General features: G+C 34.6%; 1 protein-coding gene across 1 annotated transcript in view; it reads right to left on the bottom strand.

The window, feature by feature from the left end:
* Positions 1-678: 678 nt before the first annotated feature.
* Positions 679-17,810, bottom strand: part of LOC136882034 (transcriptional coactivator YAP1-A) — a 419,704-nt gene continuing 402,572 nt past the window's right edge. The window contains exon 8 of the mRNA XM_067154537.2: positions 679-15,892. Within this exon, the coding sequence (XP_067010638.1) occupies positions 15,797-15,892 (96 nt within the window). The 3' untranslated portion in view covers positions 679-15,796. The remainder of the gene's footprint in view (positions 15,893-17,810) is intronic.

Genomic DNA, 17,810 nt, shown 5'->3' with positions numbered 1-17,810 from the left:
CGCCAAATGTCAACCTTCAAGAACAAAGACAATGTTGATCGCATGCTTTGACAGTAAAGGGTTAGTTCACCATGAGGACGTTCCACCAGGTGAAACAGTGATCCAAATTCTTTACACCGAAGTCCTGAAACGTCTGCGACAAGCAATTCAACATCGCTGCCCTGATTTGTGGCAGTCGCAGGACTGGTTCTTACTGCACGACAATGCAAGACCTCACACTGCTTTATCTGTTATCGAGTATCTAGCCAGATATTCTGTCACCATCGTCCCACATCCACCACATTCACCCGACCTCTCGCCTTGCGATTTTTTCTTGTTTCCGTGAGTTAAATTGCGACTGAAAGGAATGCTTCATCAAGACATCCAACATGTTGCGACACATGAGCTTACAAGTATCTCAGGTGACAATTTCCCAGCTTACTTCCAAGACCTCCAGAAACGCTGGCAATTGTGTATAGATAGCCAAGGGGACTACTTCAACGGGAGCTAAGATCATTACTTGGTAAGTGCAACTTTTCTATTTTTTATGACCTCAGTCCTGGAACCTTATCTGACATAGGCTGTCATCACAAAACAGGGCCCAGTTTAACTTTTTTTTATGGAACACACTTTTCTTATATCCCCAAATAATCTTATTAGAGAAAAAACACAGAAGAAGGTATGAAATGAAAATAAAAATGATGTGCAGTGCTTGTATATTTTGTAACTGAAATCTACACATGGGTAGGTATAATACTACTGTTCATCTTCCTCTCCGTGTTCCTCTTCTTCCACGCAACATCACAATGTGGAGGGCGCATGCAAGACAGTCATATGTACAAACATTTCATTATAATGGTATATTATTATATAGAAAAAATGCCTATTATAAACAAGTGGGTTGTAAAACCACTATAATAACAAATAGTTGCCAAGGTTTATGTACTCTCTATATATAACTGCACCAAGAGAACTTAAATAAAAAGTTAGTTTTATACATATTATAATAATAATAATGTCCTTCAGTTCATGAGAAATGAGTTGCACGAGTGTTAAAAATAAAAGAAAAATTATGTATAAAAGTATGAGAGAGAAAAAATATTTATAACAATTATAAACGTACACATCTAATGAACGGATGAGGTGAGAAAACCCAAAAACCCAAAAATACAGTATAGGGTACAATCTTCTTTACAATAAAGAACCACTATGTAACAATATTTCATTTTTTAAGGAAAAATCTAGTATAATGAAGTACTTTTTATAAACAATTTAATTTGTATAATATGTATATAATAATAATTAGTTTGGTGCTTACAATAATATTAAACTTAAATTTAAAGAAGTCTAATTGATGATACAATGCACAAAAAGTACATTTAGTCAAAGCTGCTCTTCCAAGCTGAACATTCAACAACGTACGTACTGCCTTGTCACAAAAAGAAATGCATATCCTGTCAAACTTTATTCTAAAAAACTGATGATTTGAATAGGCAGTTCATAGCTAAAAGACTGAAAGATCAACAACTAACTCTTTATGGCAATAGATAGGATGCTAGTATGCATTCATTTTTGGGAGAAAGCGTATAATGAACCAGGGAAAAAGAATAGGCTAGGAAGTTCTTCAGAAAATTCTATATTTTTCTCTATGAAATACATGAACAAAATGTTACATGCCCTTGCATTGGTTGAGATAGTTATCAGTTAAAATAGATATTATTACTATTTATACGCACCTATGAGAAATCTCACATTTGTACTCATCTTATGAGGGCAAGTAGAAATGCTGCAGATTCAAGAGATCTTGATAGTACCAAACTTGTTTCCAAGTATCAAGGCCCAGTTCATAAATTCAGTGTCAGCTTGATTGATAGCTCCGTTGCATCTAAGGAAATATGTTCTCCTACTCTATACCTTCACTTGTCCTCAATAATCCCAGACTATTTCATTTACATTTAAATCCTAACATTACTATCATTTAAAGAAATGGTGTGGAACGACATTCTGCAAAACCTTGTATGTTAAGAAAAACTTATAAAATTAATCAATAACTTCACATTTTACTTTTTTTTTCTCTATTGAAAAAATTTAGGGCGACCATAAGTCGTCTTTTTTCCAGGCAAATCATCCTTTACCAAAATGCAAAAACATCCGGGTAGATTTTTGGTAATTTCGACAAATGACGTCTGTTTAAATCACAAGCATTGCGTCCCACCATTGATATATTGAAGGAACAGAGCCCATAATGGCTACAGACGTTATAAATGAGGAAAGACTGCTTTCTTTAGTAAATATCCAACCAACAAATGATTAACAAGTTAGAAACAATAAAATCAATAGTAAGTGTCCAATACAGACTGTTTGTAATTCATAAATCTTTGAAGGGTCACAAAAGGTAGCTTAAAGAAACACGTTCTTTAAAAAGTAATCTTGGCATCAAAAGGAATATGGAGATATTAAAGGTGAAAGCAATGCCAAGAGGGGTGAATAATAATGTAACAATTTGTCGTTTGAAAATGAAATACATGGCCATTTACAGTACTTTCTGTGAACTGCTTTATTATGTCAGTTTTAAACCAAAATAATATGGCCGAACAACCTGAACAAGAGTTACATATCATAAATAAATGAAGCTGACTGATGTGAATGAAATATTCTCTTTTTTTTACTTCTAAGATATGGTTACCCTAAACAAATTATGTAGCTGTCAATAATACACAAATCTGAAATCCCCTGGTGCTTTTTGTACGAGTTCACTTGTATAAATCACGTGGATGGATGATAAATGTTTCGTTGTTTTGTTTATGAATTTATGAGCGTCGTATGGCCGAGTTGTATCACTTAGTTTCTCACAATCTTTCTACTCTCGCAAACATAAACCTGTATTAAAAGGCACTGTTTTAATGCAAAAGTATTCAATCACAATATCTCTTTCAATTTATTAAAAATCTTTATTAACTTACATTCTAACCATACAACACTGACTGAAGAACTTTCTGCCTCCCTGATATCTTCCATATAGATAACAACATGATTGTCCTAGGAACAGTGAGAAAAAGGCACTAACAAATATGTATTGCAAATGATTTTTGTGTTGATTTACACAGTATATGTTGGAATTATTACCATAATATATATATATACATATAAATGAGCATGATACATTAAAATTCATAATTGTCATAAAAGTCAAGTTGCATTTTTTCACACATTCTTTTAAATGTATAAAAAGGCACCGTCTAATGGATGGATTATTTATTTATTTATTTATTTACTTATTAATATATTATATATAAAAAGCTTAGTTTAACATGGCTTTTTTTTTTTTTTAATTTGAGCAAATCTGAGAAAGAATATCACTGTATTTAAACAAACGAAGAAGCTGTGGTACATTCGTCCTGTTGCTCTTGCGCACAGCTTGTAGACTACCAGTATGCGTGTGTCTGTGCATTTCCTTCCAAAGTCAAGGTAATTTTTATTTTTTAAAGATTTAATTATCCTTTCTCTGACTTCTATAAAATTCACAAGCCCACAAAGTCAGAGATTCAAACTACCATCAATCCCCTGTGGACCTGTAATATGGTTTCTGTATTTATAACCTAATTCTTGAAATTCAAAGGAGAAAAACATGGACTGAAAATGCAACTAAATAAAAAATGTACACAAATGTTTATAATAAAAGCAATCATATTTAAGCACAAGAGGATCAATAAATAAGCCTCCAAAATAATATGAACGTTAATTTAATAATTTATGCCTGGACACTGTACTACCTCTAACTATCCTAACTAAGAGGTATTTTAGAAAAGAAAATGTTTCTAAACAGACAAAACTATCACATGGATAAGAGCAAACTACCACTTTCTGTAGCAATTCTGTAATGAATGGTCACAAGTGCACTGATATATCAAGATAAATTATGTACAGAGTCTGCCAAAAACAGGTGCAGCAAGATTAGACCGCTGTGAAACCCCGAGGAGGATCAAATAAGAACGGAATTGTGTTTTTAATTATCTATGTTCTGCCTGGCTGTTCCTTGCCATACAATTGAACGTTAATATTTCTAGAAATGCAGGTTTATGTTCAGCATTCTCTTATGACATGTTTCATGAAAGAAGTATTGGTAGCATATGTAACTATAATATTACTGCACCTGGAATAGAGTGTTAATGCAAATGCTAAGAACAATGAAGATTTCTCTGCATGACCATATTTTGGTCCCAGTTGATGAGAAGATGTAGGAACAGAGACTTCATTGGTATCACCGCGCCTCTGAGCACCACCCGATTCTGTCGTCATCTTACAGCAGAAGGTCCGAGGCAACGAAGGCCGACCTAAATTAATGTGGCTACACACTAAGAATCTGAAATGTTAATCTGCAGGACATGACAGACTGCATGAAGTGGCAAGCACTGATCCAAAAAAGCAGACAGCGCTTTTAAGAAAATTACGATGACGACGATGGCCTGGATTAGAGTGATCAATTCTAAACTTACTCACCTTCATATCTAATAAATCATCATTATACTAATCCTTTCCAAAGACAAAATGAATCCTAGGTATGAGCACAATAATAATAATAATAATGATAATAATAATAATAATAATAATAATAATAATAATAATAGTAATAATAATAATTCTTGGCTCAATTAAAGACAAAGATGAACACAGACATTGGCATAACGATGAGCTGTATACCCATGTCGAGAAGATCTCTGATGTCATGCGGCAAAGGAGAATTGCATTTTATGGCCACTTGCTAAGAATGAAACCCACACGATTATCGAACCAGATCTTTACCTATTTTAAAGATAAGAAGACCCAGCCAACTTGGTTCAAGGAGGTAGGAAGGGACCTACAGGAGATGGGGATGACTTATGAAGATATACAAGAACACAACCCACTCAGGAGGACACTAGAAGAGCACCAGGGTTTTCAAGAAAAGCCAAAGTTGAAGACAGGAAAGACGTGGACGGAGGAAAGAAAAGAGCAAGACCGGCAACAAATGAAGGAGCAGGCCGATACGAACAAAGAGAAAAATAATAACGTTACTAATTTTAAGTCCAACTAATTTTATGATTTTCATAGAAGCCAAGGTGCTGGAAAATTTGTCTTGCACGAGTTCTTTTATGTGCTGGAAAATGTACCAACACAAGACTGGCATATATGAACTCCTTTGAATTTCCACCAAATTGAGGTGGCATCACACCTGCCATCTTGGGATGACAAAGCCAGTGTTCTGCTATCTAAGCCCCTCGGCTTAGCAAGGACCGTGAACTTCCCACCTCAACTATAAGCTCCTTTGCAAGTACCATATAATTACAGTATAATATTATGAAATACTGTATAGGTAAAGACAGCACAGATTTATATAGCACCAAATTTAGCACCAGATACGCTAATCAATTAAAGGAAATTTCTTTCTGTTTCCATCCAATATACAACAATTTCGAATGTAGATTTCCAGAAATATGTTCCTGTCTCTTTGCTGTAAGTAGAGTCACTATTCAACTATATGACACCAGAGATGACTGATATATCAAAGCAAACAAGATTTTCATCTAATGTTCATATTTTAGCCAAAGATAGGATAGGATCCAGTATGAATGAACACACACACACATACAGTAAATTCTGTGTAAAGCAGCAGCTGCAAGAGCAGGGACTAAATCAAGCTTAATCAACCAAGAGTTGGTGAATGCAAGCAACAGAGTTGCTCCAACTTCAGGCATGCAGGTATGATGCCTTCCGGAGCACTGAGTGCATTCAACATACACAAATACATACATAAAGTTTACCCTGACAAATGACACTTCTCAGTAAAAGGGCAGTTTAGTATACACTGCTTGTCAGCACAAATCTCCAACAGAAAGAACAGTTACTATTCTTATACACTGCTTCATGATGAAGAGAAAATTCCATTAAAGATCCACTGCTTCAACCAAATTAATACTAATCCACAGCAGTACTTTCTGCAAAATGTTTGGTGATTACCCTTACAGAAAAAAAAAAAAAATGTGAACAGCTTAAAACGTGTTCCCAAGAAACTTACGACAAATTTCTTACCTCCAGAAGAGAAAAAGTCACATAAAAATCACTTTTTTATTATTACATTTTCAGGATAAAAATTTTTTTTTAGTGCAATGCTGTTTTCCAGTTTCTTCAACATAATATTTAAGAATACTTTCAAATCTCCTCCACTGATTCCTTATGCCTTCACTTATACCGTTTTTATATCCTTGAACTCTGACAGAAAATCATACAAGTTGAAGATTTTTTTTTAATAAACAAGAATTTAAAGAAACACAGAAAATGAATACAGTACTGTTATCCTGAAAGAGGCCACTAGAGTAAGCAATGCATACAGAGTGTCTAAAGGAAAACTGCCCTTTCTGGTCAAAGATCATATTACAGCATGGGAAAAAATGCACGATAGCAAAATTACATCTAAAACTAGAAAACAAGAAAGAACAGGATAGAGATCTGATATGCTTGAAAAGTTACTCATCGTGACGGTTTGTAAGGAAAATTCTAGTTTGCGTTGTCTTCAAGGAAATATGCCAAGTTTTCTTCAGAGTATGTAATGAATCTTGTAACAGGATGCTTCAAAAGCATTGAAATTACAGGAAACCAAATTTTACAGATAAACAAATTAATACAGATACATCATATAATAGGTTGAGTAATTTTAATATCTCCACAACTTTAGACTCAAGGTTTTCTTGCTTTAGCAAATTTAAATCCTCATATTCAGCCAATTACAAAGAGACAGTTCCACTACTTATCTTCCATAACCACTTAATTGTAAGAGAACAGTACTGTAAGTGAGGTATAATGTTATAGCAAGTTTCCATTCATTTGAATGTAAGTACATAAAAATTTTGATTTCCTTATGATCTTAAAAAATCAACAACTAACTCTGTTGCATTCCTTGTTCCAAATCACTTGATATATTTCCAAAAAGACATCCTGTAAATAAATTTATGCTGTAACAGTTAAAGTTTTTAATATATAAACAAAAAAGTTTTTGTTCATATATCAACAATGATTTCACTAAACAGAGTACTTTTTCAAATCTATAGCAGCCTTCGAAAATTTGATATACTAGTGTAGTGAACTAAATATACATCAATTATAAACAAAGAATTGCAGAAAGCCTCATATTCTTTGAAAGTCAATTCAGTGTTTAAGATTTGCAAGACTTATCTGAATCTTTTGCTTTTAAAAACGTCCAATGAAGCGACAGGCTTTTAACAAACAACTCACTTGTACAGAACACAGGCAGGTAAGCAAAGAAATACCTCAGCAAGTAAAAAACTCTGAATTATGATCTTGGAAATGCAAATAATAATGAGAGGACTTTATACATCCACAGGTTTTGCAAACATTATTCAAGTTTAACTTGTTGAATGAAATAAAAAACAGGCATTTCTTAATGATAAATTTTTGACCAAATTTTTATTATTTTGTAAACTTCAAAAGAGAGACAAATTTCAATATTTAATCAAATCTAGCCCCACTCATATGTATGATATTCAGCTATTGTTAAAAATCAGAGGAGGAGTATGTCCAAGTCCTGACAGACAAAGCTGCCATGCAATTGGAATGTGGTATTTAGGCAGAAGGAAGAAACTAAATTCCTGCCTACAAGAATGAAAGCATTTCCATGCTTTTACATATTTCTTGAATAATAGTTCTTATCACAACTGATCATCTCAGTGGAATAGTAGAAGGATAATTAGCACCGAGATCAAACAAATATTCCATAAAGTTAAGCTGCAGATGGAACAGAAGGCTGTATTATATTAGTAATGTATACATTCTAGCTGAAGCAACAGAATTAAGACTGATGAAGAAATTATGATTAAAAGTGAAGAATTCAATCTTTTCAGTAGCAATCCATAAGCCAAAATTTGAACATTATATTTAAAGCCAAAGGTAATTTCCAATGTTCACTACAGTGGTTGGTCAAAGTTGAAAATATCCCATTAAAATATTGAGGTAAATGCCTGCTAGTGAAGTCAATCATTGCTACTCGAGTCCGAGAATGATTACTGAAGGCAACTAAATGACATCCAAGGAAAATTTTAATAAATATAAAGTTAATAATCAAGAATTATTTTATTAATTAAACTGCATTACACAGATACTTGATGAATATAGTATATTTATTTGAAAGAAAGAAAAAATACAACTCTGCAATATCCAAAGTCAATTTAGAATAGATTGTTAATATTCAGTCATAGTTTTAAGATGTTTAATGTTTTTATACTGGCTAACACAAGAATGGGATCTGGACGTGGAAATCAAATCTAGAATCTACATTCCAGGAAGTGGGTTTCTGAAATTAAAACCCTGACCTCCAGTTCAAAACTTGTTGGCATGTCGTGAAAAGTTGTGCTTTATACCGGTGCTGTTTTATGGTGTCAAAGGATGGATACTAAAGGCTGTCAGTGAACCAACTGCAGGCTTTTGAAGTGTGAATATCGCAGAATGTTCAAGATCCTATCCAATGAGGAAGTACTCTGCCATGCCGGAAAATTAACTTGAGAGAAGAATCCACGTGTTAGACATGAAAAGAATAGTATTATGAAAGATGAAGAATGAAGGTGAGGATCCCTACTTACTGGGTTAAAAATCCATTAGTCTGAAATAAATATCTGTAAAAGTGGAATGATTACTTGACATTTAGGCTCTGTTACCATCAGTCACAATAGTCTGGACTTCCAATACAATTCTGCTTGCAAAGCTAGAAATCTGTCATCAGTGTTGCTTCACAAAGCAGTTCCCTTTTTTATATATTCTGTTGATAATGCTGCAGCTAGGGCTGTCCAAAAAGGAAATAGTGCCCTTCTCCTGAATGTGGTTTGTGTTCCTTTAAATGAAAACCAACTATAATCAGATTAGCTGATGATCTTTTTTATAATTTTTTTAAAATGTAATAAATAATACAAAATAAGAGATTAACAGCCTGAAAAATCAGCCATTAAACAAATGCAATACAACTGATGACAAATTTCTCTTAGAATTGGAATTTGTAGCAGCCACTAAAGCAGTATTTTCTTTGATTTTTTTTAAAGAACTTATGACAGTAAAAGACAGGGGGGAAGCTGAAAAATTAATATCCACAGAATACATGTTTGAAACCATGGTTTTCATGTTTTGTCATGAAAATAAATCAATTTTTATCTCAATTTCAAGGTGAACATGGCAATCCAAGATGGTAATACGTGTGTGTAAGAACACAATTTTTGGGATGATAACCTAGCCAACATTAATCACATTTAAGGGCAACAGGCAAACCACTAGAAAAAGACCTTGAGAACAAACTTCATAGCCAGCCATGGTGTTCTGATAAAGGTGGATAAAAAATACACCAGGATGATCTTATAAGAAGAGGCAGAAATCTCAAAAAATGCCCAACATGAAATATAATTCTGTATCGTTTTTTGGATCAAAATACCACCATATGAAAACTCTGTAGGCTTCTTTATATCTCTTAAAAAATAATTGTCCATTCATTACAAACACAGTATTTCAGTGCTTTTTTTAGATCAAACGGCTAATGTTATTAATATTCAATACAAGTTGACAAAAATAATAATAATAACAATAATAATAATAATAATAATAATAAACCAATCTAGTTATGTAACATAAAGCTGTCTTGATAACAACAACAACAACAAAAACTCCACACATCTCCACCACTCTAACCAATAGTAGGGGGAGTCCAACGCATGACAAAGGGAGATGCATCGGTTATGAAACAAACTGTTGTGGACAGTGGGAGAACTATTTTCCTGTTTGTTGATCAGTTTTACAAGCCTCCACACGTCTTTATCGCCAGTCAGGCACTTCAAAAGAAAAGCACTTCAATCTTATCAATCACTTCTAGTACTAAGATAATATCTTTTTACCTTAAACTCACCACACGTAAATAATCTTAATAATGCTCATATTATATTGAAAAAAAAATATTATGATCTGCACTATGAATATGTTCTTCTTCTGTTCATCATTCTCCAATAACAAACACAAAAATTATACGCTAAGTTATTAGGCACTCTGCAGTTTGAACAGTCAAAGCATGGACAACCGTCCTACATCGGTGTTAGAGTCTTTGAGTGCCATATTCTCAACGGGCACCCAGTCATCGGTTACAAAGCTTCTTTAGAATGTAAATCCAATTAAATAAATTTTATAGTGAACTAAAAAAAAAAACGTGCAAATACAGAAATATTGATAAATAAGAACAGAATTTCACAAACTACATAGTAACAGAATATTTATTTCTTACATCGAATTCACTTCAAGGCACTAAATATAAAACATTACTCAGAAACAGAGCTAGAGAATAATGGATAAAGAACCAGTTATTTCAGTACAAACTTCAAGCAAGGCAAATGAATGCAAAATATCATAGTAAGACAGATTTTCCGAAGCATAAATTTAATCTTTCCCCTTTCAAACACCAAAGTACCAAATCTCGAACACAAATGAAGAAATCTATAATGATGTGGACTGGTTCTGATCATCCCTCAGCTGTTAATAGTTTGTGAGGGTTTGAAGTCCCAGAAAATGAAACCAATATTTTTTTAAACAGTTTCCATAAGTCAAGAATTTAATTTACCATAACAGTTGTAAAGCTAATGTTAGAAATACTCAAAATATTATTTTGTTTGTACATACATATGAACTCTCGTTATTGAATTTTCTCTCAAAGTGTACTACTAGTAGTAGTAGCAGCAGCAGTATCAGCATCAGTATATATGTAAAATATTGTTTATGTCGCATAAGCTTGTCAGTTATCAATCACCAATCACTGAAAAGTTTCCACAACGTAAAAGTGGTTAAAAGTGATTTATTAGAATCTGAGGATGTTTTTGTGAAACAAAACATGGAATTCTGTAACTGACAGGCATTTTTACAGGAATGTTATAATGTTCGAAGTGTTATATTTTTTGTTGCAATTGATGCTTTCTCGGCCTGTGCTTATAGACATAATATAGGCTTTTGGGTCAAGAAAATAAGGCGAAATTCTTTACGTTTCACAGAGAACTTTGCTCTGCGTCTTCAGAAGAAAATCTCGTCTGTTCACAAGGAAGTTCTCTGTGAAACATAAAGAATTTCATCTTATTTTCTTGACACGGCATAAATCCAAAAGCCTATATCATGTTATATTTTTTTTATTTCGACAGACTCAAAAAGCTTAACTCTAGCAATTTCTCAGCTTTAATCTGATACAGTTCAGTTCAAGTGAGCACTGAAAGTTATCACAATTTTTCATGATCAGAATCATTTGCATATATTTCAGTGCACAAACAATATATACATGTTTCTTGCAGAGATGAATCTCAATTACCTGTGTAATTCTGTTCATAGTTTTGAAGTACCCACTCTAAGCAAATAACTGGTTCATTTTCCATGTCTCCACTCAGAACTGAGCAGTAGCAATTTCACGAGTCTCGATAGGCTCTGTACACAGACTATCAATGCGAGATAGAATTACGAGCCCTGAATAAGTATTCTGCCACTAACAGTAACACACAATAAGACTGGGTGACCTGTGGCTCGCTGTTTCTTGTTCTGGATGCACCCCACACACAAAGGCGTATGTTACTTCTCCCCTCCCAAATAATATTAAGAAGAAAAAATATATAGTTTTTACATTCTTCCTTTCATCCCAATTTCAGTTGTAGTTTAAATGAAATTGTTCTGTTTTTACAGGCATATTTTCTCTTGGAAATAATAAACAATCTTCAAAATATGTATTAAAATTATGATTAAGCATTCATTTTAGTAAAGGAACTTCAGAAATAGGGACTATTTGAGCAGAGAAACAGTCTTTATTTGAATATAATTCAAGCAGAAACTAAAGTTACGGTACTGTAGTTTCTCTGCTATCTTCATGAGTCTCCTCCCTTAGTCAATTTTCAATTAATTTTGTAAAAACCTTTCATAAAAATCTGAAGCAGATGGAAATGAACATGGTACAATTGCGCAACACATGTTATTTCCATTTCTGTTTCTCTTCTTGCATTTTTATTGCAGTAAAGAGCAGGTTTAAATGTGTATCATTATAGTATTCTGATATTCACCAATTATTAGTACAGTCACCTCCTGAGATTAACTACATTAACTATACTTGTTCTGAACGTTCCACCTTCTGAAAGGCTATATGACACCCGAATGGTTTTGTCAACTAGGTCAGGACCTACTCAATCAAACATTTTAAGAATACATTGATTATCAACCCAGGTAAGCAGAAAACCGGGTTTTTTTTTAAGTTTTATAAAATCAGTTGTCCCAAAACTTGAATATGTGTAATATGCTTCACACTATTCCTATCACCAAAATTTGAAATTAATAAAGCAAATTAGAGAGAGTCAATATCATCCATGATGTTTGATGGAAAATATTAGTCGCCTACCAATACGCCATGGCACATAACGAGTGGATAATTGACAAAAAAGAAGCACATACAAGCGACATCTCCTGAAACACATTCTTTCTGCTCAACAGGAGTGAGGGGAAAAAAAACATCCAGCTTTGAGGTCGGGTGCAACAGAAAACCTACCCGTTGTTGTGATTACGTTAAGACCAATTTGGTGCATTGTTTAAACTTTAATAAACATTTGTCCTCTTCCCCACATTATGATAATTATTATTACTTTTTTTTACAAAATTAACCAAATATAGATGAACAAATTAACTGTATTTAACATTATTCAACTATAAATAATCTAACAGATGTCCCACACTTGAATTAAAATGCAAGCTGCAATCTTCAATTCAGAAAGTAGATACTGAATTTCAAGTAATATAACAGAAAGATATCAATTTAAGTAGACTGCAAGAAGAGAAATTGACACATTACACTGCCTGATTCATAGAAAATATTATGCAACACGTATAATATCATCACAGTTTAAGTGTTAAAATAGATAAAGCAATATGATCTTTATTTAAAATACAATACACTGGCAATTTGCACCGGATGTTTTTGTAGAACTTCTTATGCTCAACAATTCTTCGACACATATTGGGAGTCTGTTGCTGATGGTTTAGGGAGTGTAAGCCAAGAAAGCACTCGGATGGCCTTATTTTCTGTGACTTCCTTCACTAAAATCACCACTGTTCAACTCGCTTTTGTCATGTTTCATACACCTAAATGTTCCCTGATAAAGGTTCTATAAAACTGTGAAAACCACACCAAATTCTATTTTGTGATTCTCCAGATTAGCTCGCACAAATACAGGCAGAAAGCTCCCAGGGACTTTCATTTTGAAATATGTATAGATTAGGTAATCAGGACTCCCATAAATGCTTCAGATAATTAAGAACAAGTGAAGCAATTTCATGTTCCATTCAACTTTTTTTTTAAGGAAATTGTATCATGAAAAACATCAAAAGAATACAGAACAAAGCTGTAAAGAGGAGAATTTTCTGTGGCATCTGCAGTGAATGATATTGATAAGATGTCACTCAAGTGGTTTGGCTTCCAAGCCTTTCTCGTGGACAGTCGAGATTTTCATCTGACGACGCAGAGCACAGTTCTCTGTGAAACGTAAAGAATTTCACCTTATTTTCTTGATGGCACTGCATAAGCCCAAGAGCCTATACAGTATCATACATTATATGTGTTGCATAACTTTATAACAGTGTAAGATTTTGATAAAACTAATTTACATTTCAAGACTTTGGGACATATCTAAAATTAATACAGCACATAAACAAATTTATCTTTCAATAATTAAAACATTAAAAAAGCTCAATGTTTTCATCAAATTTTAAAAAATGAATTTAGCTGCTCTACAAACAAACACAGTGCACTATCATGTTATATATCATAAACTCTGTGTAGACTCAACTCCGTATTAACAATACAACAGTTTCTCTTTGGAACAGCACAAGGAAATGCCTGTTCCAATGTTAATAAATCTTGCAAAAAAATAGCGAAATATTTGTTTATATTATTGCTCTAGAGTAAATATACAAACTAGAATATTGCTTACGAATGTGGACGGTCTTCTTTTCATTTATAAAAGTGTTTTGTGTTGTGGTACAATGTTGTTATACAAAGTGTGTTTCTTACGTGTTGCTGAGTGTATATGTGTATGTATGTGTACATGAGAAAGTGATTATTTTGCTTTACTGTGAGCAGTATTTTATTTTTCTTTCTTTCTTTCTTATTGGCCACCAAGTTCACTTCTCTGCAAAAATCAAAAGCACCAGTTCATAATTATCTCATTGCACGAGAAGTAAACTACACTACCGAGTCCTTTCGGAATCACTCTGAGCCAGTGAGAGAACAAGACAAAAACGCCTCGACGTTTCCTTGCCATTAGATTTTTCATAATAATTCTAAGAATCATTAATAGAAAACACTAAATTAATATTTTACAAATGTAATAGCTGCAAACAAATTTTTTATTAGGGATGGATTCACTTTCTTTTTCAGATCCAATTTTTACTTAATTTTTCAGTATTTAACATTCAAAGTTATAAAAACAAAAGTCCACTTCAAAAGCAACATCTCTGCTGAATATTTTTACAAATTATACACAATTAGAAAATTTACTCAATGATTACAAGTACAGTATTCTACTCAATCATTTTTTTTTTTTTTGTATAAAAATTCAAGTCAGATTCAGAGAGAATACAGCAAGTCTCCTCGATTTCAAGCTGCCATTACATCAAAACTTAATGGAATATCTATATTCATTTGGTGGCCACAGATACAGTAACTCAAAAATCTCTCTAATCTTCTGCAGAATCCTGTGAATGCTTCCATGCTGCCATTAGAGGGCAGTTAAATCCAAGATGTTGTAGTTCAAATTTTCTAGATGCGACTGTACAGAATGCTTTCAGATGGAGCCTGCTGGAGAAAATGAGTGGCTCCCACCATCGGATTTAACTCTACGCAAATTATTCCTTCGAGGGTATGTGAAGGACATTATATACATACTCCCGCTACCTAGAACGCTGGATATACAGCAGAGCAACTGGTCGAAACCAGATTATCGCATGAGTTTCCCAAGCGACTGGTGGTGCACACCATAAAGTGGTTGTGAATCCCACATGAAACTTAACGAGTGAGTGTATCTGTAACCACCAATGCGTAGTTATATTAAACTACCAATCAAAATCAAGGAGTGTCTTTGTATTCGACCTGTATATAACTGCAAATTTCCAAACAAGAAGATATTGGATCATTCACTTTAACTGTTTCTATACAGCTGTGTTGTAGATCTGAAAAACAGTCACCCTCAAAGGAGTTCAACAATGATCCATTCCTAATTTTCATACCAATAAAACATAGTGCTATATACTGAATATGTGTTCCATGCCTTCCTTAAAAACGATCACCGTAACACCATTTTTTTTCCATTTTAATAATAAAAACTTCTTTATGAAACACACACGATTGTCCTTAAAAGTTAGATAAAGATAAAAATTAAAAAATGCCATGAAAGCCAATTGTGCAGCTTCCAAAATATTTAAATATAATTATCATCAATCTCCTTGCAATTCAAACAAACAACACTAACATTGGTATTCTTTAGTTTCTCCCCAGCTTTCAAAAGTGCTTCCGTCAAAACTCTGCATTACGGGAGCCCAACTGCTGTAGTTGGTGTTCTACTTCTTGCTGTTGCAAATCTTCTCATTGTTACTATTGCTAACGTTATTTACCATTGTAATATATATTGTTCAAAGTTCAGTTACATCATTTCTTGAGTTGTCCAACAAACCCAGCCTGACTGGGTAAAAAGTTGGTTTCTTAGCTGCAAGAAGAACTTAACTTGATGTTCTACAGCCATGTGAGCACATTATCAGGTTTGCTGCTGTTGGGGTTGATCAGGGATTGGACATCCTCCAGAAGGTCGCTAGAGAATTCTTCAACTAGCTACGCAGAATGGAAAGCAAAACAAAAAGAAAATATCATTAATAATCAATTATGAGACTATAATCATTTAGAAATATGAAGAGACAGGCCACAAAATGTAGTTTTTAAGAAAAATGCAAAGGAATGTTCATGTGTCAATGAGAGTCATACATTAGGTCATGGCAACGCGAATACTCCATGGCACTGAATAATCCGTGCACAATCATTTTACAGGATTTTTAAAAACGGCTCTTTAATTTGTGTTTTATTTTCAAGAAATTTACCCTACATGATATATTCCAAAAATGAACAAAAAATAAGTGTTTTTAAGACACACATCATAATTTTTATGATGTACATTTTTGGTTTTATGCCTGTAATGAACTATATAAACACTCTCGGCACGCTTCAAAAGGAACCTTACCCTTCTTCATCAGGAGAAAACAGAAAAATGAAACATGATGCATCGAAGGTGGCTAAGAGAAAGCAACAACGATCTTAAAATGGAGCCCTAAGATGTAATAAGTACGTATGCCATTTTAGCCCCATGCTAGGACAACGAATGGCGACAGTAAAGCATAATTTTCTGATGGTTCTGATAATAGGTAACCATTTTCACGTACAGCCACTGTTGAAATTTTCTTACATCCCTCACATATCACAACCAGTAGCACACTAATTTCTTCACACGTTGCCTACTAGTCGTCAACGTGCATAGGTCATACATACTGGACTTACCTCATTCCCATATACAAAGTTCAAAAAAATTAGGGGAACATGTTTTTGAATGTATGCCACGCTCCACAAAACAATACCTCACACCCAGGTATATTACCAACTTAACCTTTATCCTTTACCGGTGAAGTATCCATGGATTCGTGTTCATTTTCAGAACACAAACAGAAATGTCCAAATAGGGGTGAAAACAAAGTGATAACAGTCCTCCAGGATGGATTTTTATCACAGGTGGGAGCTTCAGTATGGTGTATGTCCTCCACGAGCATTTATCACAGCTTGGCACAGTGGCATGCTCCATATAAGTCGACAGAGGTCACGTTGCGGTATCAGGTCCCATTCTTCAATGAGAGCCTGTTTGAGGTCTGTGGTGGAACAGGACACCCACGAACACTTCTGTCAAGCCTATCCCACACATGCTCGATGGGATTAAGGTCGGGACTCACTGCTGGCCATTCCATCTCTTGAATGTCCAGTTCTCGCAAGACAGCTCTGGTGATGCGCGCTACACAAGCCCTGGCACTGACGTGCATGAGTACGAATTCAAGGTCAACACCGTATGCAGCAACCAACACATGCTTTAGCAGTATCTGCCCGATGTACCCCGCAGCGGTAAGATTACCACGGACGACAACAAGATCCGTATGGCCATCAATACTGATGCCACCCCACACCATCACAGAACCTTGTCTGAATCAGTTGCCGTCCTGGACAATATTTGGCACGTACTGCTCACCATGGCGTCTCCATACATGTTGACGTCCATTATGCCGTGTCAGGAGAAATCTGGACTCGTCCGTGAACAACACAGGTCTCCATTGGCAAAGCTGCCAGTTGACGTGGGTACAGGCAAACAGAAGGCGAGCTACTTGATATTGCTGCGTTAAACGGGGCACTCGAACAGGACGTCTGGGTCGAAAGGACACTTCTCTTAACATGTTCCTTACTGTCCGGTCAGACACCGTGACTCCAGTGACCCCCCCCCCAAGGTCGTGTTGCAGTTCTCTGACAGTTGCTGAATGACGCTGCAATGCACAGATGGTCAGATATCGGTCATCCTGTGGGGTTGACATGCGTCCACGACCTTGTCCAACCCTCCTTGTGAACTGGCCTGTCTCACTGTAGTGATTCCACAACAGGTGAATAACTGCCAGAGAGACACTGAGATCCATAGCAACACGACAAAAAGTCCACCCTTCCTGGA

This window comes from Anabrus simplex, chromosome 10 (genome assembly GCF_040414725.1).
Source record: "Anabrus simplex isolate iqAnaSimp1 chromosome 10, ASM4041472v1, whole genome shotgun sequence".
In the NCBI taxonomy this organism is placed as follows: Eukaryota; Metazoa; Arthropoda; class Insecta; order Orthoptera; family Tettigoniidae; genus Anabrus; species Anabrus simplex.
This window is presented reverse-complemented; position numbering and strand designations above follow the sequence as displayed.